This window comes from Indicator indicator, chromosome 41 (assembly GCF_027791375.1).
Source record: "Indicator indicator isolate 239-I01 chromosome 41, UM_Iind_1.1, whole genome shotgun sequence".
In the NCBI taxonomy this organism is placed as follows: Eukaryota; Metazoa; Chordata; class Aves; order Piciformes; family Indicatoridae; genus Indicator; species Indicator indicator.
In genome coordinates, this window is record NC_072050.1 from 227744 (window position 1) to 244678 (window position 16935).

General features: G+C 53.8%; 1 protein-coding gene across 5 annotated transcripts in view; it reads right to left on the reverse strand.

The window, feature by feature from the left end:
- The window catches only part of SCN8A (sodium voltage-gated channel alpha subunit 8), a 40577-nt gene extending 24891 nt beyond the window's left edge, over positions 1–15686 (reverse strand). For 3 of the 5 annotated variants that reach the window (XM_054397062.1, XM_054397065.1, XM_054397063.1), the window contains exons 1-8: positions 15405–15686; positions 10775–10893; positions 9250–9339; positions 8912–9040; positions 6010–6101; positions 2712–2933; positions 1674–1737; positions 575–716 (exon numbers count right to left, since the gene is read on the reverse strand). In XM_054397062.1, the coding sequence (XP_054253037.1) occupies positions 575–716; positions 1674–1737; positions 2712–2933; positions 6010–6101; positions 8912–9040; positions 9250–9339; positions 10775–10893; positions 15405–15686 (1140 nt within the window). Of the gene's footprint in view, positions 1–574; positions 717–1673; positions 1738–2711; positions 2934–6009; positions 6102–6305; positions 6398–8911; positions 9041–9249; positions 9340–10774; positions 10894–15404 lie in introns of all 5 variants that reach the window. The other 2 variants (XM_054397066.1, XM_054397064.1) reach the window with 1 other exon arrangement.
- Between the last annotated feature and the right edge of the window lie 1249 nt (positions 15687–16935).

The window sequence follows — 16935 nt, forward strand, 5'->3', positions numbered from 1 at the left end:
GAGATTTAACAGCTCAGCACCCCCTCTGCAGAGCACCAAGGCACTGCACCCTCCTTAGCCACAAGCACTAAAGGTGACATCCTGCTGCTTCTCTTAAGGGAACATCCAGCCTGGAAGTGTTCAGAAGAGCATTGTGGGACCCGAGGCTTGGACTCCCTTAACACAGAACCCAGCAGAGGAAAAGCCACTTCAGTATCCTCAGGTTACAAGGAAACAACTCTGCCCTCCAAAGCACCTCAGTACCTTCTGTGAGCACAGCTGAAGTGCTCACAACCTCCTGCAGCAGCCTTGGCCAGAATTTATTCCCAGGCCAGCTCCACACCCCCTGAGGACCTCCCCATCCATCCCTTCTGCACTTCCAAGCACAACATCCTCCTTGCAGGCAATGTTCCCTTCCTCCTCCACACACCACAACTCCTTCTGCAGCTTCTTCCAGGCAGGAGGAAGAAAATGAAGCTTTGTCACCTTTCCCCTTGCCTGCTCTATCTCCAAAGCCTCATCCTGCACAAACCAGAGGACCTTTGGAGGCCCCTTCCAGCCCAGCCTGTTCCATGTCCTGTGGAACTTCACTCACCAGCTGGTACAAGTTCTCCCAGAAGTCCTGAGTCATGAGGCGAAACAAGGCCAGGAAGGCCCAGCTGAAGGTGTCAAAGCTGGTGTAGCCATAGTTGGGGTTCCTTCCTGCCTTCATGCATGTGTAGCCCTCTGGACATTGGCTGTGAAGGAGACAAGAGCCATTGCAGCTCACCCAGGCAGGCAAAGGCACAGAGCAAGCTGGCAGCAGGCATAGGAGGTGAGGGAGGGAGAGAGGGAGGGAGAGAGGGAGGGAGAGAGGGAGGGAGAGAGGGAGGGAGAGAGGGAGGGAGGGAGGGAGGGAGGGAGGGAGAGAGGGAGGGAGAGAGGGAGGGAGAGAGGGAGGGAGAGAGGGAGGGAGAGAGGGAGGGAGAGAGGGAGGGAGAGAGGGAGGGAGAGAGGGAGGGAGAGAGGGAGGGAGAGAGAGAGGGAGAGAGGGAGGGAGAGAGGGAGGGAGAGAGGGAGGGAGAGAGGGAGGGAGAGAGGGAGGGAGAGAGGGAGGGAGGGAGAGAGGGAGGGAGAGAGGGAGGGAGAGAGGGAGGGAGAGAGGGAGGGAGAGAGGGAGGGAGAGAGGGAGGGAGAGAGGGAGGGAGAGAGGGAGGGAGGCTTTCACAGCACTTGTCCTGCTCCTGGGTCAGACAAGGACAAGGGGCTCAGAGGAGCTCTCTTGAACAAGATGCAGCAGTGTGGAGAGGAGAAAGGGACAGCTTGGGCCACAGAGGGACAGCTCTGGCCAGAGAGGAAGAGCTTCTGCCAGCCTGCAGCTCTCCAGGCATGGGGCAGAGTGGCTGGAAACTGCCTAGCAGAAAAGGGCTTGGGGGTGTGGGTTGACAACAGCTGGAGATGAGCCAGGGGGTGCCCAGGTGACCAAGAAGGCCACCAGCAGCCTGGCCTGGATCAGCAACGGTGTGGCCAGCAGGAGCAGGGCAGGGATTGTGCCCCTGGGCTGGGCACTGGGGAGGCCACACACTGACTACACATTGACAGTAAGAAGCAGGAAACCTTCTCCATGGGCAATAGAAGGAAGCAGAAGGAAATATTGCAAAGGGTTTGCCAGCATCAGTGGTGCTTAGAGTCTCTCAATGAAGCTCAACACTCACCCTGCATCTGAGCTGTTACCACAGAGCAAAGGATCAGGGGCACCAGGAATTATGTAAAAATTTGCTGAAGAAGATGAAAAAGAGAAGATTAGAAGGTGAAAAAGCAAAGGCTGCAGACACACAAGAGGAGCCAGAGGGGTTTCCATCCCAGAGCACTCTGAAAACCTTCCCTGAAGACCCCTGGAGATCCCCTGCTGATAAATTTATCACTAAATTCCCTCAGCTCTCAGATCGGTGGCTCTGTGAATCCTGCTCTGGAAGCTGGGTTGGACTCAATGATCCCCACAGGTCCCTCCCAACCCCCAGACTGCATTAAGGTGGAGGGGACCCCTCAAAGCTCACCTTGTCCAACCCCCTGCAGTCAGCAGGGACACCTCCAACCAGAGCAGGCTGCCCAGGGCCACATCCATTCTCTCATTCCATGATTCTGTTCCCTGAGCCAGGGGTTTTCACTGGACCAAGCTGGACACCCCACACCCCACTGCATGTCAGCAATGGAGCAGCAGCAGCTTCCCTGTGCAAATGCTGGCCCCAGCTCTAGAGCCGGTTCCAGCCAACAGTTAAGTCCTGGTAGTGTTGCCAGGATCATTTCTACCTCTCTGCAGTGGAGCCCAGGGGAATTTGTGCTGTGGACTCAGGAGCGACCTGCACTGTGGTGTCCCAACAGGGAGGGCAATGCTACAGTGCTGCATGGGGAGCAAGGGTTAAGTACAAGTCACACAGAGGACTTCTGTGGTAAAATCTACTCTTGGCTTCTCTTCCATCTCCCCAGCCAGAAAAGCTGATGCAAAGTGTGGATTGGTTTCACAAAAATCAGTGCAAATTCCAGGCTGGATGAAGCCTTGAGCAGCTGGGTCCTGCCGGGAGCCCCTGCCCAGGGTGGGGAGGTTGGGACAGATGAGCTCCAAGGGCAGCTGGAGCTGCTCTGGGATTGCAGCAGAGGAGAGGAGAAGGCTTTGGGAAGGGTCAGTGCTGGAGCTGCTCTAGGATTGAGGGAGAGGAGAAGACTCTGGGGAGGGCCAGGGCAGCAATACCCACACATGTTGTTGGTGTACTCCTCCCAGTCGAAGCCCCTGGAGCCGTTGTCCAGGAAGGTCTCATTGACGTTGATGGGCCAAATGACACACTTGTTCCTCAGGTTGCCCATGAACAGCTGCAGCCCAATCAGAGCAAAGACACTCAGGCAGAAGACTGTCAGGATCATCACATCTGACAGCTTCTTCACAGACTGGATCAGGGCTCCCACGATGGTCTTCAAGCCTGCAGAGAAGGAAATGGGAGTGGAGATGACTCCTGAGGAATGGGGAGGCAGTGACAGCCCCAAGGCAGGCAGTGCCTCCCTGCTGCTGTGTGCTGGCAGAAGATGGGGGCTGGTTGGGTTCAGGGGGACCACCTCTGGGGACCTCATCTAGGAACCACCTCTGGTTTTTCCATAGGGAACACTAAAGGTGATGAATGTCCCAAGCTCACCACTCTCAGTGGTCAACCAGCAGTAGTTAGAACAAAAGAGCTGAACTGGGGGTGAGTCAGAGCCAAGGCTGCAGTGAGGGTGAGGAGACCCTGGAACAGGTTGCCCAGGGAGGTTGTGGCTGCCCCCTCCCTGGAGGTGTTCAAGTCCAGGCTGGATGAACAATGTGGGCTGGTGGGAGGTGTCCCTGGCTTAGCCCTGGCTGATCTTCATGTCCCTTCCTACCCATCTATGAAACCTTCCTATGCCAGCAGAGGTTTGATCCACAGCAGGAACCCCAAGATTCAAACCCACATCAACAAAAAGGGATCCCTGGGGAGGAACCTTTTCTTAAAGTGGCTTTTACTTCAACCTTCCAAGCTTCCCATCAGTGCCAAAGGTCTCCTCCACACAGAGCAGTCTCCTGCAGTTAGTTCTGGCTGCCCACCACTCCCACCCCCCCTGCATGCTCATCTGCACCACTCCCAAATGCACCACTCTGCACATGCAGCATCTACCCCAGCACCTGCACTGCTGCTTTGGATCTTGCTCTCTCCTAGGCAGAGAAGGGAATTTGGAAGCCAGGTGATAAACTGCCAGCTAGAGCAGCCCCAGGGCACAGGGCAAAGACAGCTTCAGTTGGGGTGTGGCAGACCCAAGCAGCCTGGGTCCTCTTTTAGGAGGGTCACAGGCTGGTGACAGGTGGAGGCTGATGGCATTGGGCAGTTCAAGCACCAGGAACCAAAGTGCCAATGGAAAAATCTTTTGGGGCACCACAGAGGTCTGCCAAGACATGAGGTGGCAGCAACAACTTTGATGTTGTAGCTCAGAGATGCCACAGCCTGCTCCTGCCACACAAACCCATCCAGACCCTCCACCACCTTCATGGAATTTTGCCCACAGACTTTTAATGTTCCCCACTTTGATCTTGTCTGAAAAAAAACCAACCACCCCACACTGAGGATGATTGCAGTTACTGGCAGCAGATGTAGCTGGCACTCCTCAGAGCACTGAGCTGAGTTTCTCCTGAGCTCAGCAGTGGTGAACATTCCCATTGTGTTCCATGTGCTGAAGCAGAAGGGGAACCACTTTGGGCTTCAATATGAAGTGGCTGCTAAAAAAATCACTTCTTGCACAGCACTAAATGCCAGAAAGAGCACTTTGTGCCTCAATTCATCTCAAAGAACCCTACAGGCCAATGGCACAAATGCTTTGCATTCCTCATTCCTGTGGTTAGTCACAGAAGGGAAAGGGAAGCAGAGCTGCAGCTGGGGGGATCCTGTCCCAGCTCCTCACAGCCAGATTCCAGCCCTGGACATGCTCAGTGTGCTCAGATCCCCACAGCTGTGGGCAGCAAATCTTCCCTTTGGGGATGCTGTGTGAGCCCTGAGTATGGCTGCAGAGAGCTTGGAAGAGCTCAGCTCTGCTCCTTTGGAATGAAAGGGGGGGAAAAAAATCCATTTGTTTGGAGTAGGATGGAGAGAATGCTACAAAACTGAGTTGCTCTGCTCCACAGGGCAGTGCTGCCAGCACAGCCAGCAACCAGCTCCCTGGAAGCTGCATCATCTTCACTTTGGAGGGTGGAAGCTTTTCCTGGAGCAAGCCAGTCAATACCAGTGGCAGGCTGGCAGAATCCCAACTGCACCTCAGATCCCTCCTGTGCAGGGCTCCCAGCAAACACCAAAGAGCTTTTGCTCTTTGTGCACTGCCAGAACACTGAGGAAGGCTAAGGAAGAACATTTATCCCAGCATCAGAGTCCTGTGTGGTGCAAGGGAAGCAGGCGCAGCATCATGCACAGCAGCCATGGACTTCTGATGGGTTTAGCAGTCTGGAATGGGGACAAAAGGGTTGGGTCCCTACAATTCCACAGCCTCTTCTCTGGCTATGTGCCTGGGAAAGCAAAAGAACCACGAGCAGGGAATGCATCATGGAAGAAAACACAAAGGAACAGAAGATCCAAACTCCTCAAGTGGTTCTTTGGGGAGGCTCCCTCCAGACAAGCCAAGCACCTGAGAACTGGCCAGCTGCAGTGCCTGGAAGAGCTGAGCCTTGAGCCTTAAAATCAGAGACACTGCTGAGAATCCAGCTGCAGGAACCTTCTCTAGACAAGATTTCAGGCTCAGAAGCACATTCCCAGCCCATAATAGGCTCTCACACTGAAGGCAGGGGCACCCAGGCTAAAAGTCTAGAAGTAGCTTTGTGAGTAAGCCCAGCTCTGGGGGTGGCTTGGGGGCTATGGATGAGGACTTGGGGCTTGCTGGAAGCATAGGCAGCACTTTGGGCCACACTCTCCTGCCTGCACTGATGGCTGGCAGCTGGTTCCACCACAGCACAGAAATACAAAAGCTGGCAGTGCCAATGCTCCACTGAGCTTCACCTACCCCAGGTGTCAGCACCAGTCCTTTCTGAAGGGCTTGAGGTGTTCAAGGCCGAGCAGGATGAGGCCATGAGCACCCTGGGCTCGTGGGAGGTGTCCCTGCCCATGGCAGGGGGTTGGAGCTGGCTGATCTTTAAGGTCCTTTCCAACCCAATCCATTCCATGGATCTGTGGATGAGTCACTGAGCAAGGAACCATTCAGCCCGTGCAGGGAGGCAGTGCCTGGCCCTTTACTCAGCTGGACCCAGACTTCAGGCCTGGCTTTCATTTCAGAGCTCAGATAGCCACAGGTGTCCCCAGGGCTGAAGCAGGACAGAGCAGCAGTGAGTTCATGCCACAATTTGATGTCCCAGAGGCCTTGAATTCAACCTCCTCCCTTCACAGACTGCCAAGCCCATCAGAAACATCCCAGTGCCACGTCTGAGAAACAAAGCAATGCAGGACAGGAGCCATGGAAAAGAGACAGACAGACAGACACAGAAACCAGGCTTCAATGCTGAAGGGTTCTCACCTGGAATCACAGAGATAGTTTTCAAAGCTCGGAGAACTCTGAAAGTTCTCAATGCTGAGACATTCCCAAGGTCCACAAACTCTGTGACATATCTGCAATGAGGGAGGTCACACACCAAAAAAAAAAAAAGGGGGAAAAAAAAGGGAAGAAAAAAAGAACAAAAAAAAAGGAAAAAAACAAACCCACAATGACAATACACACACCAAAAAAAAGAAACCAACCACTACAGACAAAGCAAATACAGCACTCACAGGGGCCTGCACCCAACAGCTAACACCAACCGGAGGCAGCCTTACCTGGAATTACAGAAATAGTTTTCAAAGCTCTCAGAACCCTGAAAGTGCGCAGAGCTGAAACATTGCCTAGGTTTACAAACTCTGTTATATACCTGCAGAATCAAACCAGAGTTAATGGCACCCTTGGGGTCACCTCCCCTTGCACCTAGACAGCTCTGTCTGCAGGGTACAGCCTGGGCGCTGGGAAGGCCTGGAGGAGAGGCAGGCTCAGGGTGGGAGAGGTGGGGGAGAGCTCAGAGCCTGAAGGCAGCTTGAGGCTCTCCATGCTGCCAGCAGCTGGTCCAGGTGCGTGGTTGGATGCCTGCAGCCTCACATTGAAGAAGCTCCCCTATGAGGATGGGCTGGGAGAGTTGGGGCTGCTCAGCCTGGAGAAGAGAAGGCTGCAGGGAGACCTCAGAGCAGCCTTCCAGTGCCTGAAGGGGCTCCAGGAGAGCTGGGGAGGGACTTGGGACAAGGACTGGGAGTGCAAGGACAAGGGGGGGATGGCTTTGAGCTAGGAGAAGAGGGGAGAAAGACTGGAGAGGAGGAAGAAATTCTTGACAGGGAGGGTGGGGAGACACTGGCACAGGCTGCCCAGGGAGGTTGTGGCTGCCTCCTCCCTGGAGGTGTTCAAGGCCAGGCTGGATGAAGCCTTGGGCAGGCTGGGCTGGTGGGAGGTGACCCTGCCCATGGCAGGGGTTTGGAACTGAATGATCTTTAAGGTCACTTCCAGCCCAAACCATTCCTTGAATCTATGAATTTATGAATCAATTTTATGACTTGAAAATCCAACAGCAGCTATCAGAACTGTGAGCAGACCTTGGTGACATCAGCTCCTGGCAGGGGGTTTGGTATCTTTGCTCCACTTCATGTTTTTAATATAAATGCTTTGATTTGCATCCTTCCTTTTAATTCTTTCTGCTTTACTACCTGTTGGTGAGCCACAGGTACCAGCATCCCCATTTTACAAGGGGATGAACCTGAGATACTCAGAGGATAAGAGGCTTAGAGCAAGGTTAATGGAGTTCAACTTTATCACCACTCCAAACCAGAGTATTTCTTCTGGGTTCTCTGGGGAGAAGCAGGGAATGGGGGAAAAAGAAAAAAAAAAAGAAAATGCACAACATTCAGGAAGTCTCAAAAGTGCTTCCCAAAGCCCTCCCAGCAGGATTTAAACCCTGCAGAGGGTTGGTGCAAACCAGGATCAGTTGGAGGCCCACAGGGCAACCTCTCTGGTGATGAGGAGGTTACAGAGTTAGATCAGCCAGAGGCTTAGCACAGTGATCCAAGAGCAGTGCCTTGGACCTTTTTAAAGCTAAATTACCAAGAAACAAAGGAAACAACCAACCCAGAGGTCCAGGTGGTCTGGGGGAGCCTCCCCAGCACAGGAGGGTTTGTGCACAGCAGGCCCCCAAACTAACCCCCAAGTGTCAATGAGCTACTGGAGAGCTGCCTCTTGCAGACCACCTCCAACTCTTTGCACAGCATTTAAAGGCACAACTAAAAGGCAGGCAGGAAAAAAAAAAACAACAACCAAACAACAAAGAGCAGGAAATTCAACAACCTTGAGTGCAGAACCCAGCCAGGAAAAGGCATTTTCAACCAGGACAGCATTTTGCTACAATTAAATGCAGGTGCTCTGAACCCTTGACAAGGAGGCTCCTGAGGCTTCCTACATGACCCCCCTCAAGTTTTCCTCTGCTGTTGTTGACTAGAGGAGCCCAAACATGGCCAAAAACAGATCCAAAAGGGTTTATTAACAAAAGAAATCTCTTCCACTGATGTCTGGGGCTGCCAGTGCCACACACCCAGCTCCAGGAGCAGCACTGAGCCTGAGCAAGGACCAACCCAGGGCAGTAAGGACCAACCCAGGGCAGTAAGGACCAACCCAGGGCAGTAAGGACCAACCCAGGCACCCAGGATGTACCTCCCAGCTCTGCCATGAGCTCAGACACCACCAGGGCTCCTCCCTGGCAGACTGAAGAAAGCTGAGCTGGTAGAAGAGAAAAGAAGGAGCAAGGAAAAGAAAGAGGAAGAGTCCCCTTTGCTGGCACTGCCAAGGAAAGAGCTTCCTGAGGGCTCAGCCTGAAGCTGCACCCCAGGGAATTCTCACATGGAAGCTCAAGGACAAAAGGAGTGGTAGAAACCAGAACTTGAGGGAATTTGGCTCCTGGTCCTGTGCACAGCAGCCCCAGCTGCCACCCTGGCACAGGAGCAACCTCGAATGCCAGCCAGCTCCCAGAAAACAAGAGGTGCTCTGCAGCAGCAGCAACTTCCACTGACTCCAGGCAGTTAGTTTAGATCTAGTTAGTTTGTTTAATTTAGTTAGTTCAGACTTGGTTTAGATTTAGTTCAGGTCCAGTTAGTTCAGGTTCAGTCAGTTCAGACTCAGTTCAGATCTGTACCTGTGCCAGGCTAAAGCCTTCTTCTCTTTTCCCTGTTCAAGGCTAGGACCCTACGACCTCTGCAGGTCCCTTCCAACCCCCAGCCAGAAAATTTGTGAGGCTTCAATAACTTTTCCTTGCTGTTGCTCTTTTCTCCTTACACACTCAGCCTCTGCCCAAGGGCCTCGTCCTCCCCTCCCTATTTGCCAGAAGGAGCTGAGAGGATCTGAAAGCTCAACTTACGCCATCATGATGACACTGAAATCCAACCAGTTCCAGGGGTCACGCAGGAAGGTGAAGCCATCTATACAGAAACCTCTGGCAATGATTTTCACAAGTGACTCAAAAGTATAAATTCCAGTGAATGTATACCTGGCAGGAGGCAAAGAGAGAGGAGTTTGTAGCCACAAAAGGATGAATCAAACCACGTTTGTTTGGCTCAACCCAGCGGATGCGAAAGGAAGCTTCAAGATAAAGGCAACAGGGGAGTAGGGACAGGGAAAAGGAAAAAAAAAAAACAACAAACCAACCCCAAACCATTCTGTGAGGTTCTTAAAAACACACAAAAAAGTTTTACTTACTCCACATTCTTCGACCATTCAGGTGGGTTACTAAAAGTCATGAATACACAGTTGGTCAAAATAGTGCACATAATGATCATGCTAAATACTGTAGAATGGAGTCAAGGAGCAAAAGGACTCCAGGGTGGCTCTGCCAATCCCCTCCTGGCTCCCTCCAGACCACTCCACTGCTCTAAACCCACTCCCCCAAGCTCCAGCCTGTTCTCTCTAGACTACAAACAGAGCCAAGATGCTCCCAGTCAGCATGAGAAACAAGAGCAGGGTGAGTGTGTGGCTGCTCTGTGTGGCACTTTTAGGTCACCTTTCAGTTGATTTGATCTTTTCTAGCACTGCCCTCACAATCCCCTAGTCAGCTGCCCACAGGAAAATGCCTCCCCAGGGAACTGCAGCTCTGCAGGGCCATCAGGACACAAGCAACAGGGCAGCAGCTGAGGGATTAGCTTGGAGGAAACCTTTCCAAGCAGCTGGGCTCTCTCCATGTGCTCAGGAGGTGGAAGGTGCTGCACTGAGTGGCTGCAGGAGCGTTGCAGGGACAGCAGCACTTCAGCACCAGAGCTTGGAGTGGATTTTAGCCACTGGATTGTTAGCAGAGTGGTGAAATCCAGGGTCAGCCCCAACGCTGTTTGAGGTCCCCAACCATTCAGGCAGATCCAAACATAGTTTAGATCAAGGCCCAGGACCCACTGCCAGCATCTTGGTCTCACTCTGACAGCTCTGCACCTCCCAGCTGCATCCCAGCACATCCAGAAGGGAGCAAAGACAGCAGTGACCCAGAAGCCAAAGCAAACATTGCCAGTCTCAGATGTCAAACCCACTCTGGAAAGATGGAAAAGCTTTTTCTGCACCTGAGATGCAGGAAGTAAGCACAGAGCAGCCTCTAACCCTGCAACTGAGTGCTTTAGAGTCACTTCCTACACATTAATAAATAAACAAGCAGGGCACAGCAGCTCAACCCAGACTGCTTGGGGATTTACTCTCCTCATATCCCCTGCAGCTGATGCTCCTGAAGCTGCCTGAGCTGCCCAGAGCCCTGCAGTGGAATCTTTAGGGATAGCTTTGCCATTAGGAGGAAGTTTGAGAGATGCCAAAAGAGCAATAAATGTCTGATTACACAGAAGGGATCTTTGGGCTCCTTCTCCAGCTACTGTACTCTACCACTCCATCCCTTCCAGCAGCTGGGCAAAGCTCAGATCCTCTTTGTCTCCAGCACAGCTTTCAATCAGGGCTGTCCCAAAGCTGCTCAGTGCCTGTGCAGAGATGGAAGGAAGGGCACAGGCAGGGAGGATTTAGCAGGGAAAAGAGACCCAGGGTTGCCTGGTCTGCCTGTACCTCAAGGCCTCTGCCTTCTCCTCTGAAAACATTCAACTTTCTGTGTGTGCTCTGAGGCCAACTCCACCTCCCCAGGTGCAGAGCTGTAACTCCTAAGCCACTTTTTGAAGAGAGCATCAAGAGGACAGAGGTTGAGAGGTTTTGTGCCCTCAACATCCAAGGGTCTGAAAGAGCTCAGCAACAATAAAAAGGATATGAATGTATCAAAATTTTAATTGCTATTCTTCTAAACAGATTAAAAGGACTTAAAATGTACAAGGCAGGTGTGGCACTAAATCGGAAGAGAGTTTTCCCTCTGTTTAGTACTACAAAGGTCTGCAGAGAAACAAAGGGAGAAAGAAAAAGAGAGAGAGAGAAAGAGTTAACAACATGGAAATCAAAGCAGGAATTGTGCACAGACAAGCAACTCCCCCAGGCAATCCCCAGCACTTTCTGCTTTGTAAAAGAGCAATCTCCTTGTGGGGGCTGCTGTGAGCATGAACCACACCCACCAGGGACACCAGGACCAGCCCTGCTCCAGAGCAGTCACTCTGCAGCAGGCACCTGCCAGAGCAGAAGCCAAATCTGCCACCTGAGAGCTCACAACTCGCCAGGGGAGGAGCAGAGGGGCAGCTGTGAGCACATGGATTGGGTTAGAAGGGACCTCAAAGATCATCTCCTCCAACCTCCCCACCGTGCCCAGGGACACCTCCCAGCTGGACTCAGCTGCTCAAGGCCTCATCCAGCCTGGCCTTGAACACTCCCAGGGAGGAGGCAGCCACAGCCTCCCTGGGCAGCCTGTGCTAGAGTCTCCCCTCCCTTACTCTTCCTTCCTCCTCTCCAGCCTCCATCTCCCCTCTCCCAGTGCAAAGCCATCCCCCCTCATCCCAGCCCTTGTCCCAAGTCCCTCCCCAGCTCTCCTGAAGCTCCTTCAGGTACTGGAAGGCTGCTCTGAGGTCTCCCTGGAGCCTCCTCCTCTCCAGGCTGAACAGCCCCAACTCTCCCAGCCTGTGCCCACAGGGGAGCTTCTCTAGCCCCCTGCTGCACCAACTGTCTGCAGTCAGCTGCTCTCCTTGCCTTTAATTAGTGCCACGTTGAGGCTCTGTGCTTTATACAGAACCTGTGGCATGAATCACCTCACCATGAGGAGAAACCAGTCCCACCCTCCCTCCCCAGACTTAAAATACAGCCCTGCTGCTGAGCATGCCCAGCCAGCCCACCCCAGGAAGGATCACACCAGCCAGATGGGGAGGCAAAATTAGAACCCTGCCTGCTTAATACCAGCACAGGCAGAGCCCCAACCACTCATCCTGCAGCAAGAGGAGCCAGGCTGTGCTGAGGAGCCAAGGCCCCTTCCCAGCACCATGTGCCCATTGTTCATCTTCTCCAGCAGGCTACAGCACCAGCAGGGCAGGGTAGACCCAGGGAGCTGCCAGGGATGGAGCAGAGCTGGGCTCGCTCCCGGCACCAGCCCACCACTTGGCACAGCCCCCAAACCTCCCCGAGCCCAGCATAAGGGAATTCACCAGGGCTCTCTGCCAAGGCAGCCACTGTGCCTCCCCAGGAGACTCACTCTGGGGGAATTTGTCATTTCCCTCCTAGTAAAGCAAAGTATTTGAGCTCATTTGGCTAAAGGAGACCATTGAGCAGTAAATTATTTGAAAGGGGAATCAAAATCAGGTTGAGCAGGGAGGGAGAAGGATTTGTTAGCAGGACCTCTGCTGCAGCTCCCAACACAGGCACTTAGAAGACAACCCTGGGCAGCTCTGGAATGGCAGCATCACGAATTAATGCCCAGCTCACCCTGGCACCGAGCACTGCTCTAAAAGGCTCTGAAGGTTTTCCAAACTGCAGATTACAGAGGACACCTCATGGTGAGCCCCAGCTGCCTCTCCTGACCCCACAAAGCCACCACACAAATCTTGTTTAAATCTTCCCCCAGTGTCCACAGAGCCATGGAATGGGCTGGGTTGGAAGGGACCTTCAAGATCATCCAGTCCCAAGCCCTTGCCATGGGCAGGGACACCTCCCAGCAGCCCAGGCTGCTCCTGACCTGACACAGAGCAGCTCCCTGGTTCCTGTTCCATGCTCTGATTTCTCTTTCTAGACCTCAATGCTCATTGCCTTTTCCCAGCCTCCAAAGCCACAGCCCAGCTGAGTCCATTCCAGTCCTGCTCATCCATTCCCAGGGGTCCCAGCTCTGCTGCTCCAGTTCCCCCCTGTACCTCTACAGCCCCCAGGTGAATCTCCTCTGGGTGTTGTCAACAGGAAGAGAGCACAAAGGCCAAGAAGTGTTTGGCAGCTGAAAACCTTCTCCTTGTGTTTTCTTTGTGCTGCTGGCATGAAAATTCCTTTCCAAAATGGCTGCAGGCTCTTAAAATGCTGCCTGGTTCAGGTCCAAGAACATCCTTAAGCCCTTTTAAGATCTGCTGAGGCAAAGCTCAAAACTCACAGGAGAAAGGTGATAGGTGGGGAAAGGCTTTTTGCAGTCATCTTCCTGGAGATGAAGCCTGCTGCAACTTTTAGAGGTCTCAGCTTGGTGATAAGAGCTGTGAGAAAGGCTCTGCCCTTTTAGCTCTCTGAGAGCTGGCTGGGAAGCTCTGCTCTGCAGCAACCAGCTCAGTGCCCACCATGACAGAGGGACAGTAGGGCATCCAGAGGGACCTGGACAAGCTGCAGAAGCAGGCCCAGGTGAACCTCTTGAGGTTCAGGTTGGCCACAAGGAACAATTTCTGTCCTGCAAGAGTGGCCAGGCACTGGAAGAAGCTGCCCAGAGAGGTGGTGGAGATGGTCCTGTTTCTCCCCTCTGCTCCAGTGACCTCCCTGAAGTTCCCAGCCCATTCCTGCCCTTGCAGAGCTCTTTCTGTCCCCACAGAAGCCATCAGTGAAGGCTCCCTGCAGCACATGCTAGAGCCAGAGGCACCTCCTGCAAGCTGCTTCCTCACATCCCTCTGACTGTCCCTGGTCCATGCAGCCAAGGTGACATTCTGGACCCGAGGGCCCATTTCCAAGGCATGCATGTGACTGGAGGAAGCTGCAAGTCACTCCATTGGCAGGCACTGGAGACATCCTCAGGTGCTCATCTGCAAGCTCTAGGTGACCTCCCACAGTCCCCTCCAGCCTGAGGCAGCTGTGGGAGGCAGAGAGCCTCCTAAAATCACAGGCTTGGCTTCTCCACTGGGTTCAATCCACCTCAGCTCCCAGCACCTTCAGGGACCTTCTCCTGCCTTGGAATTGGAGCCATGGCAGGAGCACAAGAACCTCTACCTCGTGCTGTGGCAAGCGTGAGATTCATGACGAGTGTTCAGCCTGGAGAGGAGAAGGCTCCAGGAAGACCTCAGAGCAGCCTCCTGATGCCTGAAGGGGCTCCAGGAGAGCTGGGGAGGGACTTGGGACAAGAGCTGGGAGTGTCAGGACAAGGGGGAATGGCTTTGAGCTGGGAGAGGGGAGACTGAGACTGGAGATGAGGAAGAAATTCTTGGCAGTGAGGGTGGGGAGACACTGTCACAGGTTGCTCAGGGAGGCTTTGGCTGCCCCCTTCCCTGGCCAGGCTGGATGAGGCCTTGAGCAGCCTGGGCTGGTGGGAGGTGTCCCTGCCCATGGTTGTGTCCCTGAACCTGGGACTCCTGAGTCCCTGTGCCATGGTTGTGTTTCTAGGTCACTGTTTCTCCTCTCAATATCAGTTACCAGGCTGCTGGAAAAGTTCAGCTTCTCCATCAAAATGCAGTTTCAGTTCCCTTAGCTAAACCAAGATCTCTGTGTCCTGCTGCAAGGAAAATCAACCAGCTGGTTGCATCCTCTGCATGCTGCAGGTGGAGCTGCAAAAGGAAAGCTCTGTGATGCAAAACCTTCTGGCAAAGGCTGGAGAGGTGAGGGAAAAAAACAACCAAACAACCCAAATCTTGGAGAACTTCCCAAGATCCACACAGATTCCCAGTTCCTTCAGGGAAAGGCCTTTTTTACACCCTTCAAACAGGAATTCTTGGTGGGAAGTCAGGGACTGCTCAAAGCAGCAGCACACACCTGAGCCAGCCCCGTCCTGAAGTGGCTGCAAGAGAAACAGAGGCAGGGAAATGTTTGCCTGCTGCTGTGGGAAGAGCAAGAACAGGAGGCAGGAGGCTGTCAGGGTTGTGGGAGTTTGGCTTCCATCTCCAGAACCTTCCATTCCATCTGCAGCTGCTCCAGCTCAGGGCAGTTTGCATCTCTGCATGGCAGCAACAGCTCTGCGAGCAGCTAGGTGCAGGGAGGTGCAGCTGCCTCCTGCAGGCATGGGAGATGCCTCCAGAACCAGGGATGTGGCTTCCTGTGCTCCCAAAATGGAAGATTTATTAATAGCTTTGTGTTGGGAGGCAAAGACGGAGCCTGGCAATGTGTGAGAGCCAATGGTGGTCCCTTTTGCCTCCTGCTTCTGGTGGAACCAGAGCCAAGAAGCCTTTGCCCAGCACTGCAGGCTGTGCCCACTGCCCTGGCAGCAGTACCAGGAAGAGCAGGGCCCAGCTGGCCCTCACATGGTGGCCACTCAGCTCCATGAGCACCAGGAGGGCACAGAGCAGCCCTGCTGGGGTCTGCAGCAGCATTTCACAGCAGCCACTCTGTCTGGCTGCAGGTGGACACCACCCTGAGTGCCCAGCCCTGGTTCTCCTCACTCCACCCAAGACCACCAATCCCTGTTACAGATCAACCTCTCTTAAACCCCGAAGATCTCCATACCAACCAAAGCAACCATCCAAGCCCCATCCAAAGACTCCACTCTTTGTCTTCTACTCAAACCAGCCCCAAACCTGCCACTTCCTCCAGAGAGAAAAAGAAAAGAAGCTGCTTTGGGGACTCCTTCCTTGCAGACTCACTTTCTGGGTCATATAATAAGGGTCAAAGTCCTCCAGTGGTACAGCAACCAGGCCTTTGGGGATGTCCCCGTAGATGAAAGGCAAATTCTTCCCTGCCTCAAGGTCACTGTTGGGTTTGGGTTTGCTGTCCTCATCCTCGTCCCGGTGGCTGCTGTCCTGCTTTGGGCGCTGCTTCTGCTTCTTCTTCAGCTCCGCGATGTGCTTCTCGATGTTGGCCAAGGACTCCGGGGTGAAGGGTTTGAAACTCTCAGGGCCTGGTGGTGCGAGCAGCCGTGCTGCCATCTTTTCATCCTGCAGCAGCTTCTTTAGTGGTGGTGCAGCCCGGGCAGGTCAGCTCTGCAGGGGAGCAAAGAGCACAGCAAAGTCAGAGGGAGCAGAGAGAGCAGCGAGAAGCCAAAGGCAGGGCCCTGGACCTCGAGTCAGGGAAGCATTGAGGTTGGGGAAGGCTTTTGAGGTCATGGAGTCCAACCATGACACAGTTACCACGGCCACCAAACCCAGCTACAATTGCCACCAAACCCAACCCCACTGTGGCCAGCAAACCCAGGTACCATGGCCACCAAACCCATCCACAATTGCCACCAAACCCAGGTACCATGGCTACCAAACCCATCCACAATTGCCACCAAATCCAGGTACCATAGCCACCAAACCCATCCACAATTGCCACCAAACCCAGGCACCATGGCCACCAAACCCAGGTACTATGGCCACCAAACCCAACTACAATTGCCACCAAACCCAGCCCCACTGTGGCCACCAAACCCAACCACAATTGCCACCAAACCCAGCTACAATTGCCACCAAACCCAACCCCCTGTGGCCAGCAAACCCAGGTACCATGGCCACCAAACCCAACCCCACTGTAGCCAGCAAACCCAACTACCATTGCCACCAAACCCAACCCCACCATGGCCAGCAAACCCAGGCACCATGGCCACCAAACCCAGGTATCATGGCCACCAAACCCAACTACAATTGCCACCAAACGCAGCCCCACTGTGGCCAGCAAACCCAGCTACCATGGCCACCAAACCCAACCCCACTGTGGCCACCAAACCCAGCTACCGTTGCCACCAAACCCAACCCCACCATGGCCAGCAAACCCAGGTACCATGGCCACCAAGCCAAACAACATCATGGCCACCAAATCAAATTACCATGGCCACCAAACCATGGCCCCAAGTACCATGGCCACATGTTTCTTGAACACCTCCAGGGATGAGGACTCCACCACCTCCCTGAGCAGCCTGTGCCAGTGCCTGCCCCTGCCCATGGCAAGAGGTTGGAGCAGATGATCTCTGAGGTCCCTTCCAAGCTGAGCCATTCTCTGTGCACTCAGAAGCTCTCCATGACAGAAGGAAAAGTGGACAACGTCCAGGAGCAGAGCTGAGAAGGGCCTTGCAGAACTTCCACCATGCAAAGCAGAGGGACCTTGGGCACACACAGCTCCTCACCCCCCTGCCCCACTCCTGCACAGCAGCAGAACTTCATCAGCATCCAGCCACCTGCAAACCTTCTGCAGCCTTGG